The 25,996-nt window shown below is 33.0% G+C and overlaps 1 protein-coding gene across 1 annotated transcript in view; it reads right to left on the reverse strand.

The window, feature by feature from the left end:
* The window catches only part of CCDC7 (coiled-coil domain containing 7), a 337,092-nt gene that overhangs the window by 14,347 nt on the left and 296,749 nt on the right, over positions 1–25,996 (reverse strand). Inside the window, exons 28-30 of the mRNA XM_087857885.1 lie at positions 10,519–10,602; positions 7,791–7,874; positions 2,169–2,291 (exon numbers count right to left, since the gene is read on the reverse strand). Of these exons, the coding sequence (XP_087714011.1) occupies positions 2,169–2,291; positions 7,791–7,874; positions 10,519–10,602 (291 nt within the window). The remainder of the gene's footprint in view (positions 1–2,168; positions 2,292–7,790; positions 7,875–10,518; positions 10,603–25,996) is intronic.

Raw genomic sequence — 25,996 nt, forward strand, 5'->3', positions numbered from 1 at the left:
TTTGACAGTATCCTGCACAGCTAGAGAAGCTGGGTACTCACTCACATGCTCTCACTTTTTCCCATGGGAGAAATCTTAGGCTGAAAAGGGCTCTCTTGGCACTGAAGTATGCTGCCCTGAAGAAGGAGTGGTGTAGGTAAAATCAAACTGTTCCTTTTACCCCCTACAAAGTATCCAATCTTAGATTTCATTGTTGTTGCTGCTGCTGTTGCTGTTGTTCCAACAGTGTGCTAGAACTTCTTTGCTGGACTCCTGGATTTCAACAAAGCCTCTCCCATCTGTGGATAAGTATCAAATTGGTTTTCTTTTTCACAGGGGGTGGATGGTAAAAAAAAAACAAAAACAAACAAACAAAAAAGAAAGAAAGAAAAAACAAACAAACAAAACCCCACAAAACTCCTACAACATTGATGTCATCACTGTAATCCTCCTCTCTTGCCAAATATTTTACAGGAAATGTCACTTACTGCTTTTGTTTCTCTGATATATCCAATTATGTCAGTCCTTTTTAGAAAGCTTTCTCCCTTCTCACTGAGAAAGGTTCTTCTTTTGTAGCATTTCGATGCGGTAGTATTTTTAGTATTTGCAAATGTAGATGTACAAAAACTCTTCTTCCTCTTCCTAGGTAAATTAGAATAATTAGCAGCAAAACCCTCACTATTTTTTATCTGATATGGAGGGTGGCATACCTAGTTTTTGTCTGAAGGACAGAGATTTTATTCTCAATATCTTCCTTAATTTTGTCCAAATCCTGTTTTAGTTTGAACCAGAATATTCATTTCTGTATTTGATCTGTACTCTACATTTAGAAGGATGCATTTATAAGGATATACCTTTGATAATTAGAGCTGTATACATAAACCACTGGTTCCCCCTCACCAGTTTAATTAATGATTATTAAATTTTTTTACAAATCCTACTGATTTTAAAAGTAACATGTGCTATTGCAGAACTCTTCCATTTAAACAAATAATTATAAGCCTCATATTATTTAATCATTGGCTAGAGATTAAACTGAAGCAATAGGCTGAGAGGCTTAGTAAGAGACTGTAATCGAGAAAATAAAATACTGTTGACATGATTTATTTCAGAAGACATAATTCCAAGCTAGTCATTCACATTTGTCAAATATGAGTAAAAGCTGGGGAGTCATGTAAGATAAAACCCTTAATGCATGTTAGGGGTAATGGCCCCATACTGTCAAATTTATGTTTATTCTTCATCTTATTTTCATGAAAGTATCAAAACTAAATTATTTGTATGAAAATATTTTGGTATATCTTCGTATTAAAAATTGAATATAATTTTGGATGCAGGCGGTACAGAAGTCTAGTTACCCCAAATGAAATTTCTAACTAAAATGTTATAGGCTCAGTCAGTTAGGCATCCAATTTGATTTCAGGTCAGGTTATGATCTCAGGGTCCTGGGATCGAGCCCCACATTGGGCTCCCTGCTCAGCAGGAAGTTTGCTTGTCTCTCTCTCCCTCTGGCCCTTCCCCTGCTGTTTTCTCTCTTTTTCGTTCTCTCTCAAATAAATAAATAAATCTTTAAAAAAGTATGAATAAATACATCTGCATACAGGTACTTATAAATATTAAACAATGATATATGGAAGAATATTTATTAAAATCTTAACTATGCTGTCAAAAAAAATAAAATGTTAGATTAAAAAGAATGTATTTTAAAAAGTATTGCTGAGATGGCATAATAATATACTCAGGAAAACCAAAAGAAGTAAAAGCATTTAACTTGCAGGTTTCTGCTAAAAAGTGTGTGCGTGTGTGTGTGTGTGTGTGTGTGTGTGTGTGTGGTGTACATATTTTTGTAAAATTAACTGACCTACAAGAATAATGTGGGAAGTTGGGGAGAAGACAAGGGGTAATTCCACAATAAAGGAAAATAAAGAGGGCACAATCAAGTATTTTGGAAAACACTTGTATAAAACACCATTATGTATGGCTTATGACGGCCTAAGTAAGAACTGAGAAAAAGTGGAATGAGATTATAACAGCACAGAATGGAAACCATTAGAATCTTGTATTTTTTATATTAGTGTTACATATTTTCCAAATGCTTAAAATATTTCATAAGAAGTAAAATGAAAAAGCATACTACAAAACATGTTCTAGATAATTAGATACTTATTTTATGTTGTTATATATTTTACCTTGATTGTCAAAGGATGAAAAACTGATCTCGTTTGTTGAGAATTTACGTGGTGCGGTGTCACTGGTAAAAGAATCTTCTTGATGTTGTGTGGACATATACCTGTCTTTAAATAAATTCACACCTAAAACAAAAATTTTAAAAATTTCACAAAGATGTTATGACTATTTGCATACTACTCTCCAGTCTCTGTGTATTAGTCCTTATTTCTGCATTTGTAATATTTTCATATTTGAGTGGCCACTTGTCTATCATTCCAATTTCTATAAACTTCTTCATTTTCTCTCCCTTTTTTTGTTCTGTATTCTTAGATAGCATCTTCCTTAATCTTGACCTTTAATCAAACCCATTTTATCTTAAATGTGAATATTAATTTCTGTATTTGAGCTTATAGTCTCCTTTCAACTCTTTTCCTCTTAGCAATTTCTCTTAAATTCTGTTTACAGCATTTAATTATAAATTCACAATTAATAAATAAGCACAGATTAAGTAACTAAATTAATTTTGCTTTTAAAAGGCATCGTATTTTAAATTGACTAAATGTTGATAAGAGTACTTCATCTCTGTGCCAAAGATTATTAAAATTGATGAGGACCCCTAATATGAGGAACAGTGAAGCAAATAATAATTCAAAGTACCTAAACAAAAACAGTCTGAAAATTAAAGATATATAAAAATGACTCTTCACAATTTATCAAATTTGTTAGAGTAAAACACAAAACAAATTTAACTGCTTAATTCAAATGATTCCATTTTCATACCACCTTAGTTATAAGCTCTTTGAGTAAATAATTTTTATTTGATTCATTTTTTAAAAATTTTATCTTAATTCCAGTTAGTTCACATAACTGACTGGCACCAATAGTGTTAGTTTCAGGTGTACAATATAGTAGTTCAACAATTCCATATAACATTCCGTGATGTGTACACTCCTTAATCTCCATCACCTATTTCTCCCATCCTCCCCCCCCATTCCCCTCTGGTAACCATAAGTTTGTTCTCTAGAGTTAAGACTCTGTTACTTGGTTTGTCTCTCTCTTTTGTCTTTTTTTCCATTGCTCATTTGTTTTGTTTCTTAAATTCCACGTGAGTGACATCATATAGTATTTATCTTTCTCTGACTTTTTTCACTTAGCATTATACTCTCTAGTTCCATCCATGTTGTAGCAAATGGAACTCAAAATGGATTTAAAAATGTGAGACCTGAAACCATAAAAATCCTAGAACAGAGCTTAGGAAGTAATGTCTCTGACATTGGTTGAGGCAACATTTTTCTAGATATGTCTCCTGAAGCAAGGGAGAGCAAAACAAAATATTGGTACTACATCAGATTAAGAAGCTTTTACATAGTGAAGGAAAAAATCAACAAAATTAAAAGTAACCTACTAAACAGGAGAAGATATTTGATTATTTTTAACTACTTTTTTTTCAGGAGTAAAAGTGTGATATAATGAAATAAATAAAGCATTCAAAAGCAAAGTTTCAGAAATCTTGCCTTAATCTTAAATTTCATCAAGAACGCCTATTTTGTTGCTTGTATGTGAGGATTCAACTATTTCCAAATTCTAGATTTCAGCATCATTTCTGCCAAAAGTTCATGACTACAGTATTTCTTAAACCTAAGAGAACTGTATTAGGTCACCTGGGTGGCTCAGTTGGTGTCTGACTCTTGATTTCAGCTCAGGTCATGATCACAGGGTTGTGAGATTGAGCCCCCCCGCCCCCAACCAGTGGGCCTTACACTAAGCATGGAGCCTGCTTAAGATTCTCTCTCTCCCTCTCCTTCTACTCCTCCACCTTCTTGCATGCACACATGTGTGTACACACTCTCCCTCTCTCTCTCTAAAAAAGAAAGAGAATTCTTAAGCTTTCTGTGCTGTAAAGACAGGTTGGTTGCTGAGAACCTCCCTTTTGTTTTCTTTATAGCAGTGCTGAGTGCTCAAGTTTATGGTTTCTTCCCAGTCAGCTTTCTGGGGGTGTTTACTGTCTGTCAAAACTCACTCTTATTGTTGTTGGGAGCATGCACAGGGAGTCTAAAAAAGAGAGAGAGAGGGAGAAGGGGAGGGAGAGGGAGAGAGGGAGAGAGGGAGAGAGGGAGAGAGGGAGAGAGGGAGAGAGAGAGAGAGAGAGAGAGAGAGAGAGAGAGAGAGACGTATCTAACAGTGTTACTCCGGGATTAGAAAATGTAGTGTTATCTGTGAATTACATAACACAGCTAGAGAACTAGGAGAGACGTAAATCCACATGTCAACTTAACTACATATGGTATATATGTGGTAACCAATGAAATAACTGTTATAATGTTCTTATAAAACTCATCAATGAGCCTTTTTTGCTTTTTAAATTTAAAGCAACTTTCCTTTCTACACCAGCAATAGAAAGTGAGTAGAACAGCAGTGAGAAATATTACACCAAGAATATTCTAGGTCCAGTCTAGAGCACTGGATTGTATGGCTTACTTTCTAAATACATTTTAAAACTAATAATATCTAGCTAATTTTCTAATGATAATAAATACTAGAGTTTAATTAATTATAAGAGGGAATTCATGAAGATTTTTACCCATGTAATAACATATAGTTACTGTTGTCATTAAAGATCCGTACTTAATTAAATCTCCAAAATGACATAAACCATAAATATTAGACTTAAAAAATGCAGGGTGACTTTTAAGTTGTGTCTTGATTTCACTGATTATTTTTTCTCCTCCAACAGTATATGTCAAGTGTTCTACATCAGTCTCTATAGACCAAAAAGAAAAAAAAATTCCAAACACTTTATAAGGTAAGCATTAATGTGTGGTTGTGTGTATGTGTGTGTGTGTGTGTGTGTGTGTAGTATAAACTTAATCAGCATTTGTTCTTCTAGAAGAAGAGAAAAACAAAATGTCTGAATTGCACAATAAAAAATTTCCTAGAATTTGAAGTGCTCTTAACAATCATATAAGGCTCATGATACTGAGGCTCAAAAATGTTTAGGGATTTAATCAAGAAAACATACCAAGATGATGACAAAACTGACACCCCATAACTCCTTAACCAGTGCTTTTTCTATACAATGCTACCTTTTTATAAAACCTTAAATATCTTGAGAAATTTGTGTAAATAATATAACTTCCAAGTTTATGCTAAAAGAACAGTCATACTGTAGGATATACAACTGAGATTGAACGCGACATTTTCGTTCATAGTTCAAGTTATAAACCATAGTCCCACATCAGAAAAAGTTACTATGAGGCAGAAATTCTTTGGCTCTTTCAAGACTATTTTATGCCACTTTTTAAGGTTATATAATTGTAAATCAAGTAGGCATCAGTGCTATAGAAAGGTAAGATGTTCTGTGGTCTAAAAAAAAAAAGTGCCTATCAGTTCCCTTTATGTGCATACCTTGTGGTGGGGAAAGGAATATGAATGAATTTGCAGTAATACCACTATTGCAATTGCATATCATTTCATTTGAATTTTTATGTGATTTTAACATTTGCTGGATTTAGAAACTATTAAATAGGTCAAAAAAGAGGAAAAACACATGAAAGATATTAAAAAGGAATTTACATCAAGTCAAAAAGGAGATAATTAGGATTGGTGACTTGGGTCAAATAATGTACCTAATATTTTGTGAATGAAAGTTGGTTATTGGAAAGTGTGTATCAGAGATTGGAAACCTGTCATGAACCTGACACCATAAGGTAGATCTTGTTTTGTTGTAATTGCTGAGACCATGAATAACTGTTAAAGGTGTACTATGACTTTTGGACCCCAAATATATATTCACCACAACCTAAGAAGAAGTGGGAACCAGCCTGGATATCTCAGCAGAAGGAACCATAAAAAATAACATCGGATGCAACAAGTTTCAATAAGTACATAATGACATTTTGTGAAAGTAAAATGCTATAGAGCAATGCAAAATGGGGATATTAGGAGATATATCTGAGGTTCTCTGATTTTTTCTGCAATTGGCATAAGTAAGAATAAATGGTTCATTTGGGATGAGTGTGAGGAGATTCTTAAATAAGTAAGGAGACATTTAGAACATTTCACAGCAGATAGGATTAAAAACTGGGGGAAAAAGGTGTGTCCTAGAGAAATTTATATTCTAGTAAGAATCACAGTTTCCAAGATGCCCTTCAACAGATGAATGGATAAAGAAGATGTGGTACATATATACAATGGAATATTATTCAGCCATCAGAAAGGATGAATACCCACCATTTGCATCGACATGGATGGAACTGGAGGGGATTATGCTAAGTGAAGTAAGTCAAGCAGAGAAAGACAATTATTATATGGTTTCACTCCTTTGTGGAACATAAGCAATAGCACGGAGGACCATAGGGAAAGAGAGGGAAATCTGAAGGGGGAGAAATCAGAGAAGGAGACAAACCATGAGAAACTCTGGACCCCAGGAAACAAACTGAGGGTTTCAGAGGGTAGAAGGGTGGGGGATAACAGGGTGATGGTTATTAAGATGGGCACATGCTGTGATGAGCACTGGGTGTCATATGATTCAATGAATCATTGAACACTACATCAGAAACGAATGATGTACTATACAGTGGCTAACTGAACATTAAAAAAAAAAAAAGAATCACAGTTTCCTCCTTCACAACACCCTCTCACTGCTTTAGTATTTTTAAAAACCTATTCTTTCTGAAATTCGTAGTGTACAGTACACACTTTTATGGTTTCTTTCATGTCTTATATTTTCTTTTTGGTAAAAACTGGGCATTTTAGATAACATATTGCAGCAAATGTGAATACTGAGTTCTCCTCCCCTTGGAAAGTTTGTTGTTGTTTTCCTGATTGTTTATCTAGAAATCAGGCTGGACCATTTTCTATTGTACTGAAGTCTCCTTCCCTGCAATGTGAAGCTTCTGATGTTGATTCTTCGAGGGCATAAACTTGAGCATGCACACAGTCACCTTTGAATGACAGTTTCTTAAAAGGGGTCCCTTTGACTATTTCTTTCCCTTGTTTCTCTGTTAAGTTCTCTGCCTCTTTTGATATCACACAAGGATGGATCAGAAGTGTGTGAAACACTGTTCCACCAGGCAAAGAGGCAGTAGCATAAACTATGAACTATATGACAAAACTAAGGTTTCTACTTCACGTGAGATATTATAAATTTGCTTGATATTTCAATCATATAGAGGGAATTAGTAACCAATGCAATAACTAGCTGTTAAATTCCTCTTCTTATCCATTTTATAAGCTAGAATTTCTGCTTTGAAAATACAAAGCAACTATCCTATGTAGCCTGAAAAAACAAACGGAGTACAACAGCATTTGAAATGCTTCCATCAAGCGTATTCAAAGCTCAATTCCACATTGGGTTTTTAAGGATCACATTTTAATGGATCAGTTCTAAAACCTATAATATGTGACTAGTTGTCCATTTATAATAACTGCTAGAATTCCACTAATTATAGGAGTAATGTAATACTCCTATAATGTAATACCCTATATACATACTATATATATTATATAATGTAATATACTATAATGTAATATTCCTATAATATAATAATAGCACATAGATTCTACAGTCTTTAAAGATCCAAATTTAAACTCCAGAAGAAATAAATAAACCTTAAGTAGACTTGAAATATTTTTGTTCTTACCAGGATGACTCTTTGACTGTGTCTCGATTTCCTTCTTTATTATACCTCTTCCGGTAACACCTGGGAGGGGGTCTGTATCAATCGCTATAGAAATAAACAGTTTCAAAGTACTTTTGAAAGGTAAATGTTAGCACATGTGTGTTTGTGTGTCTACTATCCCTCTAATTAGCATTTCTTATTATAGGAGGAGAATTCTAATGAAATGTCTGGGTTGCAGAAACATAATACCTTTTAATCTGAAGAGCTGTTAGTAAACATGTAAGCCTCATTATACTGAAGCATAGAGATGTTTAGTGATTTGACAAAAGTGACATATCTGGGTAATGACCAAATTATGCACAAATTGATGCTTCTTCTAGGGCTTTACCCAGAAAACATAAAGTCTTTTACAATTTTAAATCACCCCAGAACATTTAACTTAATAGTATAACTTCCATTCACATTTTAAAAACACATTCATATGGTGGGGATATACCTGGTGAGGCAGGACTTAACAGTTTTTCCCCAGGTCAATTTACAAACTATGGTCAGTAGAGTCACAGAAATTCTTTGACTTGTCCAGGAATATTTTAATGTTCTCCCTTTTATTAAGTTACGGCACTTTAAATCAAGTAGGCATCAGTGATGGAAAAGAATAACAAATAACATATGGAATGAGATAAAGTGCTCTCTCAAGGTCCTCTTAGCATGTAGAACTTCTAGCTGGGGAGGAGGAAATGGGTAATTTGCAATAATGTGAACATTGGCATTGCATCCCTTTCCATTGGAGTCTTTACATGATTTTTAGCTTTTTCCTGGATGTGGAAACTACTATGTACGTCTAATGACAGAAAAAATACGAAGAAACTCATCTAAAACAATTTCACATTGCAAAAGAAATAACTAGAATAAGCAACTCTGGGTTACCTATTGGGTGAAGTTTTGTGGGCAATAGGTTCTAACACACGTGTACCTGAAGTGGGAAGCATTGCCATGACCCAGACATCACAGGTTAGAAGTCTTGCTTTGGAGAAATGACTAAGCCCATGAATTGTAAAGTTTTCACTACCACCATGGCAGCAAAAAATATACTGCTACTGTAACCTAAACAGAGGCAGAGACCTGATGGGCCATCATTACTAAAACCAAAGACAAAACTGGATTGGGTCCAGAACAGGTTTTCAATAATTAAGTAATGACATTTATGAAAGTAATATGAGCTATAGCAACACGTAACTGGAAAACATTGGCAGACATATTTTAGCCCTCTGGTCTTTCTCCAACAGATGTAATTAGAAGAACTGAGTCACATGAATTGAGAAAGCAAGGGATTCTTATATAAGGGGGAGGCAATGAGAATACCTCTTGAGTGTAGATTGGGTTAAACATTAGGAGCAAAAAGGCATATGTGTTAATTTTCCTCCTTCACAATATCCTTCCATTGCTTCAAGTCCTTAAAAAAATCCTATGTTGCTTGAAGTTCTTGGAGTTATTTTTTAAATATAGCATATTATACATATAGTATACAATTTTCCCATTTTAAATGTTTAATCAGTCATTATTAATATGATCATAGAAATGTGTAACAGTCACCACAATTGTAGAATCTACTTAAGATTTATACTCATCAAATTCCAGTGAGATTTAGAAATGTTACAACGTATTTTGGATATAGAGTTTTGTATATCATTCAAAAGCCCTATTCTCTTTCCACACCTATAAATATAATTAACTATACTTCTTTCATTATTTATAAAACTTTTTGCCCTATAGAGAAACTGAAAGAAGAGCAAATATGTATAGATAGTGTTTGCTATAATAATCATTTTATTTACGATATCTAGTTCTCTTTCAGCCATTATTTTAAATTATATTCTCTGCTCTAATTTCTCCACTCTCATTGTAGTATTTCAATATTGCAAGTTTGCTCATTCTTTCTACTGACAGCATAAATCTACTGGGCACTTCTAGTGAATTTTAAAATTTCAGTTACTGTATTTTTCAACTGCTGGGTTTCCATGTTGTTCTTTTCAAAATACTATCTTTCCCTTTATACTTATTCCCAAAGGGCAAAGTCTTTGGACATGCCCAGAGTGACCTTTGATGACAGTGTTTTTAATAGGGTTGTCTTTGACTGTACCTTTCCTTTATATATCAGTTAAGCTGTCTACCTCTTTGGTATCACACTAGAAGTCAACAGACAGTATGTCCATCACTGTTATATGGGTAAAGGCAGTAATATAATCTCTGAACTATATAACACAACTAGTGTACTTTACTACAGCTGAGATACCATAATATGCCTGGTATTTCCATCATTCCTCTATTCCCATAGAGGGAAATGGTAACCAATAAATCAACTATCCTAAATTCTTCTTGTGACTACTATATTCATGAGGTAGCCTTTCTCCTTTGGCAAATTTTGAAGGAATTTTCTTGCCAAGCCAGAAAAAAAAAATGAATAGAATAGCATTAAACATACTTTGACCAACCATATTCTAAGGTCACTATAGCATTTAATTTTTTATGGTTTAATTTCTAAATGAATGAGTTCTAAAACTCATAATATCTTAATTTTTATTTCTAGTAAATATCAGAATATAATGAAATATGAGAATATTCATGAAGATTTTACCTGTATAATAATAATAACATAGAGCTACTCTTGTCATTTAGACCCGATCTTCATTAAATCCCAAAGAAGGTAAACAAACCAGAAATATTAGCCTTGTAAAACTCTTGTTCTTACCAGGGAGATTCTTTGATTGCATCTTCATTGCCTCCACCAATTTACGTGTTCCATTAGCATCTTTCAAGTGTTCTATATTAGTTTCTATAGAAATCAACATAAAAATACTTCATAAGGTAACCTTCATGTGTGTGTGCAACACTGACTTAACCAGCCTTGTTAGTAATGGATAAACGTTATAGTGAAATATTTGTATTGCAGAATCAGTAAACCTTATTATTGGAAGGGATATTAGCAATCATTACGCTTCCATATATTGAGGCTTAGAGATGTTAATGATTTGACCAAGACTGTGTATCCAGATAATGAAAAAACTGATGCACAAACTCACATCTCATAATCCTTTAACTAGTGCTTTTTCCATACAATGTTATGTCTTATGCTAAATTAAAATATCCTGGAGAGTTTATGATAATAATATAACTTCTGACTTTACATTAAAATCATAATCATACTGTAAGGATATACCTAGTGATGTGGAACATAAAATTTTTTCCCTACAGGTTACAAATCATGGTCTCCATTGCCACAGGAAATTACTAGGGAGTAGAAATTCTTTGACTAGTTCAAGAATATTTTATTCTCTTTTTATGTTACTTAGTTGTAAAAAAAAAAAAAAAGAGCAGGTATCAGTAATGGAAAAGAAAAGCAAGATATTTTGTGGATTGAAAAAAATAACAATGCTTTCCCAGGTCTCTTTGGCATGTAGACAGTTAAATTTGCAGAAGTACCAGGATTGAGATTTGGTCTCTTTTCATTGGAGTTTTTCTGTGATTTGAAATTTTTACTTGATTTAAAAATTTCAACTAGATCCCATTATAAGAAAAATATATGAACATGGTTAGAGGAGAGTTTATATTGAAAAAGCAAGGGTCACCTAAGGTCAACCACTGGCTCGAAAGTTTTGTGGTCTGGTTGGTTCTAACAGCATGTACCTAAATTTGGAAACATGTTATGAATATTCACCCGGACGTGAAAGTCTTTCTTTGGAACAATGGCTGAGTCAATAAATAGTAAAGATTGCACTATGATCTTGGTAATCCAAATGTACCAACACTGCAATCCGTATAAAGGTGCTGCAGCATTAACAGAATGAAATATGTCAGATTAGGCAGAACGAGTTTTCAATAATTAAGTAAGACCAGTTTGTGAATGTAATAAGTTCTACAGCAACAAAAACCTGGGAGTATTAGCAGATGTATTTTAACTTCTCTGGTTCTTTCTCCAACTGGTATATATAAGAAGGGTTTGGTCATTTGAATTGAGGAAGCAAAGGATCCTTAAATAAGCAAGAGAAAATGAGAACAGTATCTGAGGGAAGATCAGGTTAAGTATTAGGAATTAAGAGTTATGCGCTGGAGAAATTTATAATCTAGTAAAAATTACATTTTTCTCCCTTGTTATGTCTTCCCACTTTCCAAATTCTTTTTTTATCCTATTCTTCTTGGAGATCACTGGGTTATTTTTAAAAACATGTATAACAGAGTACATATCTTTTACCTCTTCTGTTAGGTTTATTCCTATGTATCTTCCTGGTTTTGGTGCAATTGTAAACACAGGATTGACTCCTTGATTTCTACTTCTGCTGCTTCATTATTAGTGTATAGGAACGCAACAGATTTCTGTACACAGATTTTGTATCCTATGACATTACTGAACTTGTGTATCAGTTCTAGCAACTTTTTGGTGGAGTCTTTCAGGTTTTCTATATACAGTACCATGTGATCTGCAAATAGTGAAAGTTTAACTTCTTCCTTGCCTATCTGGAGGCTTTTTATTTCTTTTTGTTGTCTGCCTGATAGGCTAGGACTTCCCATACTATGTTAAATAACAGTGGTGAGATGTCCCTGTCTTGTTCCTGACCACAGAGGAAAAGCTCTCAGTTTTTCCCCATTGAAGATGATATTAGCTGTGGGTTTTTGTATATGGTCTTTATGATGTTGAGGTATGTTCCCTCTTTCCCTATTTTGTTGGGATTTCCAAGAATGGATGCTATATTTTGTCAAATGCTTTTTTGCATTTATTGAGAGGATCATATGGTTCTTATCTTTTCATTTATTAATGTGGTGTATCATGTTGATTGATTTGTAAATCAAAGATGTACAAGTTCTGTACTCCAAGAACTACAGAACACTTACGAAAGAAATTGAAGATGACCCAAAGAAATGGAAAAACATTCCATGCTCGTGGATTGACGTGACAAATGTTGTTAAAATGTCTATGCTATCCAAAGCAATCTACAAGTTTAATGCAATCCCTATCAAAATACCACCATCATTTTTCACAGAGCTAGAACGAACAACCCTAAAATTTGTATGGAGCCACAAAGGACCCTGAACAACCAAAGCAATCCTGAAAAAGCAAAGCAAAGCTGGAGGCATCAAAATTCTGGACTTTAAGCTATATTACAAAGCTGTCATGATCAAGACAGATGGTACTGGCCCAGAAACAGACACACAGATCAATGGAATACAACAAAAAACCCAGAAATGGACCCACAACTATATGGTCAACTAATCTTTGAGAAAGCAGCAGTGAATATCCATAGGGAAAAAGACAGTCTCTTTAACAAATGGTATTAGGGAAACTAAACAGCAACATGCAAAAGAATGAAACTGGATCACTTTCTTACATCATACACAAAAATAAATTCAAATTTGATGAAAGACCTAAATGTGAGACAGAAAACCATCAAAATCCTAGAGAAGAATACAGGTAGTAACCTCAGCCATAACAGCTCCTTACTAGATACTTTTCTGGAGGCAAGGGAAACAAAGTAAACATGAACTATTGAGACTTCGTCAAGATAAAAAGCTTCTGCACAGTGAAGGAAATAACCAATGAAACTAAAAGGCAACCTATGGAATGGGAGAAAGTATTTGCAAATGACATATCTGATAAAGGGTTAGTATCGAAAATAAATAAAGAACTTATAAAACTCAACACCTAAAAAAATAAAAATCCAGTTAAAAAATGGACAGAAGACATGAATAGACACTTTTCCAAAGAAGTCATCCAGATGACCAACAGACACATGAAAAGATGCTCAACATCACTTATCATCAGGGAAATACAAATCAAAACCATAAGGAGACACCATCTGACAATTATCAGAATGGCTAAAATTAACAACACAAGAAACAACACGTGTTGGTGAGCATGTGGAGAAAGAGGAACCCACTTACACAGCTGGTGGGAATACAAACTGATACAACCACTCTGGAAAACAGTATGGAAGTCCCTCAAAAAGTTAGAAAATAGAACTACTCTATGATCCAGCAATTGCACTACCAGATATTTACCCAAAGGTTCAAAGGGATACATGCACCTGATGTTCATAGCAGCATTATCAACAATAGTCAAATTATGGAAAGAACCCAAATGTCCATCAACTGATGAATGGATAAAGAAGAGATGTACACACACACACACACTGGAATATTACTCAGCGACAAAAAAGAAGTCTTGCCATTTGCAACAATGTGGATGGAGCTAGAGAATATTATGCTAAGCCAAGTAAGTGAGTCAGAGAAAGACAAATGCCATGTGATTTCACTCATATGTGGAATTTCAGAAACAAAATAGATGAACATGGGGGAGGAAAGAGAGAGACAATCCAGAAAATAGACTCTGATTTATAGAGACCAAACTGCAAGGTGCTGGAGGGGAAGTGGGCTGGGGAATAGGTTAAATGGTGATAGTTTTAAAAAGGGCACTTGTGATGATCAGTAGGATTGTATGTAAGTGATGAATCACTAAATTCTACTCCTGAAACTAATATATGCTTTACGTTAACTAACTGGAATAAATAAAAACTTGAAACTATAAAAAAATGAATGCAAAACTAACTAAATAAATACAAAACAAAATAAAATAAAACATATATAACATATATAATTTACACATTTAAAGTATTCAATTCACTGTTTTTAAAATATATTCACATATTCACAAAATTGTATAACTATTTCCATAGTTATTTGTAGAGGACACTGGATTTTAAATGTTCTTACCACAAAAAAGAGGATAATAATGTGACATAATGGAAATGCTAACAATACTAGGGTAGTAATCATACTGCAATATATAAATGTACCAAATCAACACATTGTACACATTAAATATACAATTTTGTATGTCAATTATATCTCAGTATATCTCAGACTTATACTAATTATACTTCAGACTTATACTAATTAAGTTGCAGTAATTCCAGTGAGGTATAGAAATGTTGCTCTCATATAGCATTATCCTCATTTACACAATTGTTATACATATTACACCTGTAAATATAAAGTCATCGTTGTAATTGTTATAATTATATCTTTGTATAATTTTATGCCTTTTAAAGAAGCTGAGATAAAAAATAGCAAGTATATGTTTATGATATATATTAATCTTATGACTTCTGGTTCTTTCTTTTGTTTCTGCAGATTCAAGTTACCATCTGATATAATATTTTTTTTTACCTGAATACATTACTGTTCCTACTCATTTTCTTTGTGCTGTATTGTGAAATATATTATATGTCTATATGTCATAGGTCCAATAATACAAACATATACATATTGTTTTATACAATTGCCTACTAAATCAATGAAAAGGAAAAAAGTGATGAAATACATACATATATTTTTTAATTATAGAACTTCCTTTGCCAATTCTCTTTTTTAGAGAATTCAGATTACTATATGAAGTCACTTGCTTTCAGCCTGAATAATTGTCTTTTGTTTTCTTGTAAAGTCAAACTGCTAGCAGTGCATTCTCTCTCTCTTTTTCTTTTTTTTAAATTTATTTAGGAATCTCTATTTCACCTTCATTACAGAGAGATAGTTTTGGTAGGAATAAAATTCTTGGTTGATTTTTTTTTCCTTTCAGCACTTGTATAGGCCATCCTACTGCTTTTTGGTCTCTTTTTAGAGACCAAAGTCAGCCATCATGCCCAATAAATAGTAGAAATGTGAACAGTTTTCCAAAGTGTGTCTATCAATTTACACTACTACCAGCAATTTCTGAAAGTTTCAATTGCCCTACATTATCATGACTTGATTCTGTCATTCTTTCTGATTTACACTCAATGATGGCATGTCACAGCATCTTTGTGACTTTAATTTCAATTTTCCAACTAACTAATAAGATTGTATACTTTTCAAATGTTTATTGGTCATTTAGATATCTTCTTTGGTAAAGTATATGTTTAAGACTCTTGCTCAATTTGTGTTGAATTTCCAATTTATTTCTTAATACCATATTAATAATCCTTATAATATTCTGATGAAAACTTTCTGTTGGTTATTTGAGCTGCAAACCTACTCTGTCATATGCTTTTTAAATCTCTTAGTGATGGACATAATACTGAACATTAAGTCCATCTTTAAAACATTTACATTTATAGGTAGTATACATTTATTGTAGTCTATTTTTAAAATACCCTAATCCAAAGATAAGAACACATTTTCCTATAGAAGTTTCTAGAAGTCCTATTGTTTTACAATATGTAAAAGAATTTTCTTTTACTTTTGTTATATGATTTCTCCTTTGTCATCAATGCATTCAAATCTGTTTCTGACAATAATTTACTCCATTTGTCTATTTATCATTGTACCAGTATTATAGTACTTGAGATTATTTTATTTTTTTTAAAGATTTTTTATTTATTTATTTAACAGAGATAGAGACAGCCAGCGAGAGAGGGAACACAGCAGAGGGAGTGGGAGAGGAAGAAGCAGGCTCATAGTGGAGGAGCCTGATGTGGGGCTCGATCCCATAACGCCGGGATCACGCCCTGAGCCAAAGGCAGACGCTTAACTGCTGTGCCACCCAGGCGCCCCCAGATTATTTTATTTTTATAATAATATCTGATATAAGTATTTTCTGATCTTTAAATGTCTTCTTTTTTGTTGAGTTTTTCTATTTTGGCTCTATGCACTGCTCTATAAATTTTAGAATCACCTTATCAATTTTCAGAAAAAAAAATATTGCTGGATTTTTTTCTAAGTTTTTATTTAAATTCCAGTTAGTTAACATACAGTGTGATGTTAGTTTCAAGTGTAGAATTTAGTGATTCACCACTTACATACAACACCTGCTGACCATAGCAAGTACATTCCTTAATCCCCATCACCTATTTAACCCATCCCCCCACCCACCTCCCCTCTGGTAACCATCAAATTGTTCTCTGCAGTTAAGAATCTGTTTCTTAGTTTGCTGTTCTCTCTTCTTTTCCATATGTTTGTTTTTTTGTTTCTTCAATTAGTATATGAGTGTAATCATATGGTATTTGTCTTTGCCTGACTTATTTTGCTTAGCATAATGTACTCTGTAGCTCAATCCATGTTGTTGTGAATGTCAAGATTTCATTACTTTTATGGCTGGTAATATCCCATTTTACAAATATACCATATCTTTTTTATTCATTCGTCAATTGCCATTTGGTCTGTTTCCATAATTTGGCTATTATAGATAATGTTGCTATAAACATCAGAGTACATGTATCCCTTCAAATTAGTATTTTTGTATTCTTTTTGAAATTTTTAATAGATTTTTTTCTAGAGCAATTCAGGTTTACATAGTTACCATATACTTCTCCCCCCCACACTTACAATTTCCCCTATTATTAACATTCTGTATTAGATAATATATTTGTTACAATTGATGAATCAATGTTGATGAATTATTAATAATATCCATGGTTTACTCCTATTGTTGCACAATTCTATAGATATTGACAAATGTATAATCATGTGCCCACCACTATAGTATTATACAAAATAGCTTCAGCACCCTGAAAATTCCTTGCGCTCCAACTCCATTACTCCTGATTCTGAAACCCTGGCAACTCCTGATATTTATACTGTCTGTATAGTTTTGCCTTTTCCAGAGTACTATATAGTTGAAATTATATAGCTTTTTTCAAAACTGGCTTCTGTCACTTAGCAATATTCCCTTAAGGTTTTGCTATGTCTTTCTGTGGCTTGATAGCCCATTTCTTTTTACTGCTGAATAGCATACCATTATATGGATGTGCCACAGGTTGTTGATCCATTCACCTATTGGAAAACATCTTTGTTACTTCCAATATGGTGTAATTACGGATAAATCTGCTATAAATATTCATGTGCCGGTTATTGCATGGATATAAGATTTCAACTCATCTGGGTAAATATTTGGAGCACAATTACTGTATTGTATGATAAGATAATGTTGGGCTTTATAAAAATGCCAAACTGTTTTCCCAAGTGGGTATAGCATTTTGCATGCACAAGAACAATAAACAAGAGTTTCCGTATTCCACATCCTTTATAGCATTTTGTATTGTCAGTGTTTGTGTTAGCCATTCTCATAGGTGTGTCTCATTAGGTATCATATTGTTGTTTTAATTTGCACTTTCCTAATGACATATGAAATCTCGTATGCTTATTTGCCAACTTGTATCTTCTCTGAAGAGGTGACCATTCAGATCTTTCTGAGAGTTTTAAAATTGGGTTGTATGAATGAAGCATGAGAGACTATGGACTCTGAAAAACAAACTGAGGGCTTCAGAGGGGAAGGGGGTGGGGGAATGGGATAGGCTGGTGATGGGTAGTAAGGAGGGCACATATTGCATGGTGCACTGGGTGTTATATGCAACTAATGAATCGTTGAACTTTACATCAAAAACCAGGGATGTGCTGTATGGTGAATAACATAATAAAAATATTATTATGAAAAAAAATAAAATTGGGTTGTTATTTCAACATTTAATTTAATCATTTTTATATATTTCAAACACAAGTCCTTTACATGAGATAGATGTTGTGCAAATGTTTTTTAATTCTCTTAAGAGTGTCTTTCACAGAGCATAGGTGTTCATTTTAAAGAAATCCAACTCATAACAATTTTTGCTCCTCTTTTTCTAGTTTCCTAAGGGGCAAGGAGAGACTATTTTTTATCTTTCTTATTTTTTAATATATGTATTCAATGCTATAAATTTCCTTCTCAGCACTCCTTTCATTGTTGTGTCACACATATTTTGATAAATAGTACTTTAATTTTCACTTAGTTCAAATTTTAAAAATTTATTTCGACAATTCTTCTTTGAACATACACTTCAAAGGTATATTCTTTCATCTTCAAGTATTTTGAGATTGTCCAGCTATCTGTATATTATTGATTTCTAGTTTTAATTCCATTGTGGACTGAGAGCATGATTTGTGTGATTTCTGTTTTAGAAAAAAATTAACATACAATTTCTTTCTTAAAATATGATCTAACTTTGAAAAGTGGTCTAACTTTGAAATGTGGTCTATGTTTATGAATATAGCTTGTGAGTTTGAAAGCAACGTGTATTCTGCTATTATTGGATGGAGTATTCAAACAGACATCAATTAGATACAATTAATTGATGGGGTCTTGTTGAGTTCACCTATGTTTTTATTTTTTGCCTGCTGGTTATGTTCATTTCCGATAGAGTGGTGAGCTCTCCAAATATAAAAATGTACTTTTTTTTTCTCCTTGCAGTTCTATCAGTTTTTGCCTATGTACTTTGGCAACTGTACGTTAGGGATATTATATCTTCTTGGAGAATTGACTCATTTATCATTACTTAATAACTTCTACTTATCCCTGGTAATTTTCCTTGCTTTGAAATCCACTTTTTCTGATACTCATATAGCTCTCATGTACATTTTTCTCCATGCCTTTACTTCTCTGTCTCTTTATGCATATATCCATTTTCCCACCTTAATTGAAATGTAATTGACAAAATTATAATATATTTAAAGTGTACAGCACAATGATTTGATATATGTATATATTGTAAAATGGCTCACACAATCAAATTAACACATCCATGACCTCACATAATCTTGCTTTCTTGCTTTTTCTTTTTTCTTTTCTTCTCTTTTCTTTTTTCACTTCTCTTTTCTCTTTTTTTTTCTTTCCCTTCCTCCCTCCCTTCCTTCCTTTTTAGTAAGAGTTCTTATATCTACTCTCCTAGCAAGTATCACATATACAATACAGTATTATTATATATAATCATCATGCTGTACATTAAATCCTCAGAATTTACTTACCTTTTATCTAAAAGTTTGAACCCTTTGATCAGTCACTCTCCCTTTAACCCATGCCAGGACCTGGCAACCACAATTCTACACTGTGTTTCTGAGTTTGACCTTTTTCTAGATTCTACATACAAGTTATACTGTATTTGTTTATCTCTGTCTGGCTTATTTCATATATCCAAATGCCCTCCAGATTTATCCACGTTTGCAAAAGGCACCATTTCCTTCCATTTTATGGCAAAATTATATTGCATGGCATACACACACACACACACACACACACACACACACACACGATTCATTATCCATTCATCCATCAATAGATGCGTGGTTATTTCCATTTCAGCTAATGTGAGTAAAGCCAATATAAACATGAGTGTACAAATGTTCCTTGAGATAGTGATTTCATTTCCTTCAGATATAAGCCCAGATATGTGATTACTAGGCCATATGGTAATTATTTTTAATTTCTTTGAAAAACTTCCATACTGTTTTCCATAATGGCTGCACAAATTTACATTATAAGTAACCATGTGCAAGAGTTGCATTTTCTTCACATTCTCACCGATACTTGTTATCCCATGTCTCTGACAATAGCGACTCCAAAATTTGTGAGCTGATATTTCATTGTGGTTTTCATTTGCATTTCCCTGATGATTAGTGATGTTAAGCATCTTTTTATGTATCTGTTGGCCATTTGTATGTCTTTGGAAAAATATCTGTTCAGATCCTTGAATTACTGTGATCATGATTGAATTGTTATTGATTTTACCATTGAGTTGTATCAATTCATTATGTATTTTGTATATTAACCTCTTACCCGATATGTAGTTTACAAGTATTTTCTCCTATTCTGTAGATTACCTCTTCATGTTGTGATTTTTTTGTGTGATTGTTTTATTTGCTGTACAAAAGTTTTTTAGTTTGATGTAGTCCTACTTATTTATTTTTATTTTGTGCTTGTGCTTTTGATGTCAAATCCAAAAAAAAAATATTGCTAAGACCAACATCAAGGAGATTTCTTCTTGTGTTTTCTTTTTTTCCTTTTATTTAAATTCAATTTAGTTAACATATAGTGTATTATTAGTTTCAGGGGTAGAATTTAGTGATTCATCAGTTGTACATAACACCCAGTGCTTATTACATCAGTACCCTCCTTAATGCCCATCACCCAGTTATCCCATCGCCCCACCCACCTCCCCTCCAGCAATCCTCAGTTTGTTCCCTATAGTTAAGACTCTCTTATGATTTTCCTCCCTGTTTTTAATATTATTTTATTTTTCCTTCCCTTCCCCTATGTTCATCTGTTCTGTTTCTTAAATTCCACATATGAGTGAAATCATATGGCATTTGTCTTTCTCTGACTGACATTTCGCTTAGCATGATACCCTCTAGTTCCATTCGTGTCAATGCAAATGGCAAGATTTCATTCTTTTTTGATGGCTGAATCATATTTGTACACACACACACACACACACACACACACACACACACACACCACATCTTCTTTATCCATTTGTCTGTCCATGGACATCTGGGCTATTTCCATAACTTGGCAATTGTGGACATTGCTGCTATAACCATTGACGTGCATGTATCCCTTTGAATAACTCTTTTCTATTTTTATTTTTTATTCTTTGGTTAAATACCTAATAGTGCTGTTGCTGGGTCATAGGGTAGCTCTATTTTTAACTTCTTGAGTAACCTCTGTTTTCCAGAGTGGCTGTATCAGCTTGCATTTCCACCAACAGTGCAAGAGGGTAAGAGGGTCTGCATCCTCGCCAACACCTGTTGCTTCTTGTGTTAATTTTAGCCACTCTGATTGGTGTGAGGTGGTATCTCATTGTGGCTTTGATTTGTATTTCCCTATGCCCAGTGATGTTAACCATTTTTTCATGTGTCTGTTGGCCATTTGGATGTCTTCTTTGGAGAAATGTCTGTTTGTATCTTCTGCCCACTTCTTGACTGGATCTTTTGTTTTTTGGGTATTGAGATTGATAAGTTCTTCATAGATTTTGGATACGAACCCTTTATCAGATATGTCATTTGCAAATATATTCTCCCATTCTGTACCTTGCCTTTTAGTTTTGTTGACTGTTTCCTTTGCTATGCAAAGGCTTTTTGTCCTGATGAAGTCCCAGTAGTTCATGTTTCCTTTTGTTTCCCTTTCCTAGCAAGAAATTGCTGTGACTGACGTCAAAGAGGTTGCTGCCTGTGTTCTCCTCAATGATTTTGGTGGATTCCTGTCTCACACTTAGATCTTTCATCCATTTTGAATTTATTTTTGTGTAGGGTGTAAGAAAGTGGTCCAGTGTCATTCTTCTACTTGTGGCTGACCAATTTTCCCTAAATCATTTATTGAAGAAACTGTCTTTTTTCCATTGGATATTTTTTCTTCCTTTGTTGAAGGTTAATTGACCATTGAGTTGAGGGTCCATTTCTAGGTTCTCTATTCTGTTCCACGGATCTATGTGTCTGTTTTTGTGCCAGTACCACACTGTCTTGATGATTGCAGCTTTGTAATACAGCTTGAAGTCTGGCATTGTGATGCCACTAGGTTTAATTTTCTTTTTCAATATTTCTTTGACCATTCAGGGTCTTTTCTGGTTCCATAAAAATTTTAGTGTTCTATAGTTTTCAGAGTATACATCTTTTACCTCTTTGGTTAGGTATATTCCTAGGTATCTTATGGTTTTTTGGTGCAATTATAAACAGGATCAATTCCTTGATTTCTCTTTCTTCTGCTTCACTGTTATAGAAATGTAACAGACTTCTGTGTATTGATTTTATATCCTGTGAGTTTGCTGAATTCCTGTATCAGTTCTAGCAATTTTGGGGTGGAGTCTTTTAGGTTTTCTACATAGAGTATCATGTCATCTGTGAAAAGTGAGAGTTTTTTTCTTTGCCAATTTGGATGCCTTTTATGTCTTTTTGTTGTCTGATCACTGAGGCTAGGACTTCCAGTACTGTGTTGAACAATAGTGGTGAGAATAGACATCCCTGAAAGTTCTGTTTTTCTTTGTTGAGGATGATATTCACTGTGGGTCTTTCACATAGGCCTTTATGATGTTGAGGTATGATCCCTCTATCCTTACATTGTGGAGGGTTTTTATCAAGAAAGAATGCTGTATTTTGTCAAATGCTTTTTCTGTGTCTATTGAGAGGATCCTATGGTTCTTATCCTTTCTTTTATTAATGTGGTGTATCACGTGATTGATTTTCAGATGTTGAACTACCCCTGCAGCCCAGGAAAAAAATCCCACTTGGTCATGGTGAATAATCCTTTCAATGTACTATTGGATATGATTAGCTAGTATCTTATTGAGAATTCCCCTGTGTTTTCTTCTATGAATATAATGATTTTAGGATTTAATTCTTTAATCCATTTGAATTGTTTTTTGTATAGTGTAAATAGGTGAAGATTCTTTTGCATAAGGATGCCCAGTTTTCCCAACTCTGTTGAAGAAACTATCCTTTCCCATTGTATATTTTTGTTATCTTTGTCAAAAATCAGTTGATTATATATGAATGGGTTTATTTCTGTGATCTCTATTTTGTTCCATGTAACTATTTGTCTTTATATATGTCAATAACATATCATTCTGACTACTACATCTTTATTAATATAGTTTGAAATCAGAATATGTGATGTCTATAGCTTTGCCTTTTTCTTTAGCTATTTGGAGTCTTTTTTGGTTCCATAAAAAATTGTGTAGTTTTTTAAATCTTTTGTAAAAGTGCCATGAGAATTTTGATAGCAATTGCCTTGAATCTGTAGTTTGCTTTAGGGAATATGGACATCTTAACATAATTCTTCCAATCTCTGAGTGCAGAATATCTTCCATTTATTTGTGTCTTCTTCAATTTATTTCTAAATATTTTATTTTTCATGTTACTAAATATGAGATTTTTTCCTTAATTTCTTTTTTTGGGGCACCTGGGTAGCTCAGTTGGTTAAGTGTCCAACTCTTGATAGCTCAGGTCTTGTTCTCAAGGTTGTGAGTTCAAGGCCTATGTTGGACTCCATGCTGGATGTGGAGACTACTAAAAACAAAACAAAACAAAACAATTTTAAAAGTTCTCTTTTTTGTTGCTGGTTTGTTGTTAGTTTATTGTTGGTTTACAAAAATGCAACTGATTTTTGTCTGCTGATTTCATATCTTCCAACTTTCTTGAATTCATGGATTTGGGGGAGTATGTAGGGTTTCTATATACAAAATATTTCATCTGTAAGCAGAGACAATTTTACTTATTTTGTTCTGGATGCCTTTTATTTCTTTTTCTTGCCTAATTGTTCTGGATAGGATTTCCAGTACTATATTGAATAAAAGCGATGAGTGGATATCATTATCTTGTTCCTTATCTTAGATATGATTTCTCAATTTTAAACCATCCTTGCATCCCAGAAATATTCCATTTGATTATAGTGTATGATCCTTTCAATGTGCTGTTGAATTAGTTTCCTAATATTTTGTTGAGGATTTTGCATCTATATTCATCAGGGATATTGATCTACCATTTTCTTTTCTTGTAGTGTTGTTCCCTGAATTTAGGATGAGGTATTCTGGTCTCATAAAATGAGTTTGGAAGTGTTCCCTCCTCTTTAAATTGGGAAAATTTTGAGGATTAGTATATATACATATGTGTATATATATATATATACTATGTATATATACTGTGTATATATATATATATATACTATGTATATATACTGTGTATATATATATATACACATATGTATGTATATACACATATGTATATAAATATATATATGTATATATCTTCTAATATACAATTCAGATATATAATATATTTTAAATTATAGTATATATTATATATTACAATTATATACCTATATAAATATATAAAAATATTTATAAATATAAATAAATAACCATATATAAATATATATGTATATACCTTCTAATATACAATTCAGATATATAATATATTATAAATTATAGTATATATTATATATTACAATTATATATAAATATATAAAATTTATATATGTATATATTTATATAAATTTATAAAATTATATAAAGAAAATGAATATAATTGTACATAAATATGTAATTATATATATTGTACATATTATACATATAATATAGAATATGTATATTAGAATAAACCATTGAAGTCATCTGGTCCTCGGCATTTCTTTGGAGATTATTAATTACTTATTAAATTTCCTCACACATTATTTGTCTGCTCAGATTTTGTATTTTTTCATGATTCAGTCATGACAGGCTGTATGTTTCTTGGGATTTACCTCTTTTCTCTCAGTTATCAATTTTTTTGGCATATAAATGTTCATAGTAATCTCTTGTGATGCTCTTTGCATTTCTGTGGTATCAGTTGTAATGTCTCCTCTTTCATTTCTGATTTTATTGAAGTCTTCTCTCTTTTTCTTAGACTAGCTAAAGGTTTTCAATTTGTGCATCTTTTCAAAGAACCAGTCTTAATTTTGTTAATCTTTTGTATTGTCTTTCCAGTCTGTACTTTGTCTGTTTTCTGATTTTTGTATTTCCCTTCCAATAATTTTAGGCTTCATTTGTTCTCCCCCCAACCATGTTGTGGAGGTGTAATCATATTGTTTAACTGAGACCCATCTTTCTTATATGTAGGCATTTATTTCTTTAAACTTCCCTCCAAGAACTACTTTTCCTTTGACCCTCAAGTTTTTTTATGTTGTGTTTCCTTTTTTGGTTGTCACAAGATGTTTTTTATTTTCCTTTTGATTTCTTCTTTTTCTTCTTCCCACCCCCCCTTCTTCTCCTCCTCCTCCCCCTTCTTTTCCTTTTACACACCTACTCCTGTATTATTTTAAATGTATGTTCAGTTTACTTTCAATGAGTTAAGTATTCAGCTATGACCAGATGCTTGAACAGAAAAGTTTAGAGACCCTCATATGTTAAACAAAGGAGACATTACTTCCAAAAGGTTTGTACAAAGTGCAGTTTCAATGAGTTAAGCATACGTGTATTCCAATATGCTTATTTTTCAGGAGTGTGGTTTAATTTCCACACATTTGTGAATTTTTCAGGTTTCATCTTGTTATTGATTTCTAGTTTCATACCATTGTAGTCAGAAAACATTCTTGATATGATTTAAATATTCTTAGACTTGTTAAGATTTGTTTTCTGGGATGATTTATCCTAGAACGTATTCCATGTATGCTTGAGAAGAATGTGTATTCTGTTACTATGTATGAATGGCATGTTCTGTATAGGCTCACTGGCCTATTTGGTTTAAAATATAGTTAAAGTCCAATGTTACCTTATTTTTTTTTTTTTTTGGTCTGGATGATCTATCCATTGTTGATAGTGGAGTCTTGAAGTCTCTTGGTATTGTAGTCTATTTCTCCCGTCAGTTCTATTAAAATTTGCTTTATATATTTAGGTGCTCCATTGTTGGATGAATATACATTTAAA

This window comes from Ursus americanus, chromosome 31 (genome assembly GCF_024610735.1).
Source record: "Ursus americanus isolate L20-20 chromosome 31, mUrsAme1.1.p, whole genome shotgun sequence".
NCBI classification, from domain to species: domain Eukaryota; kingdom Metazoa; phylum Chordata; class Mammalia; order Carnivora; family Ursidae; genus Ursus; species Ursus americanus.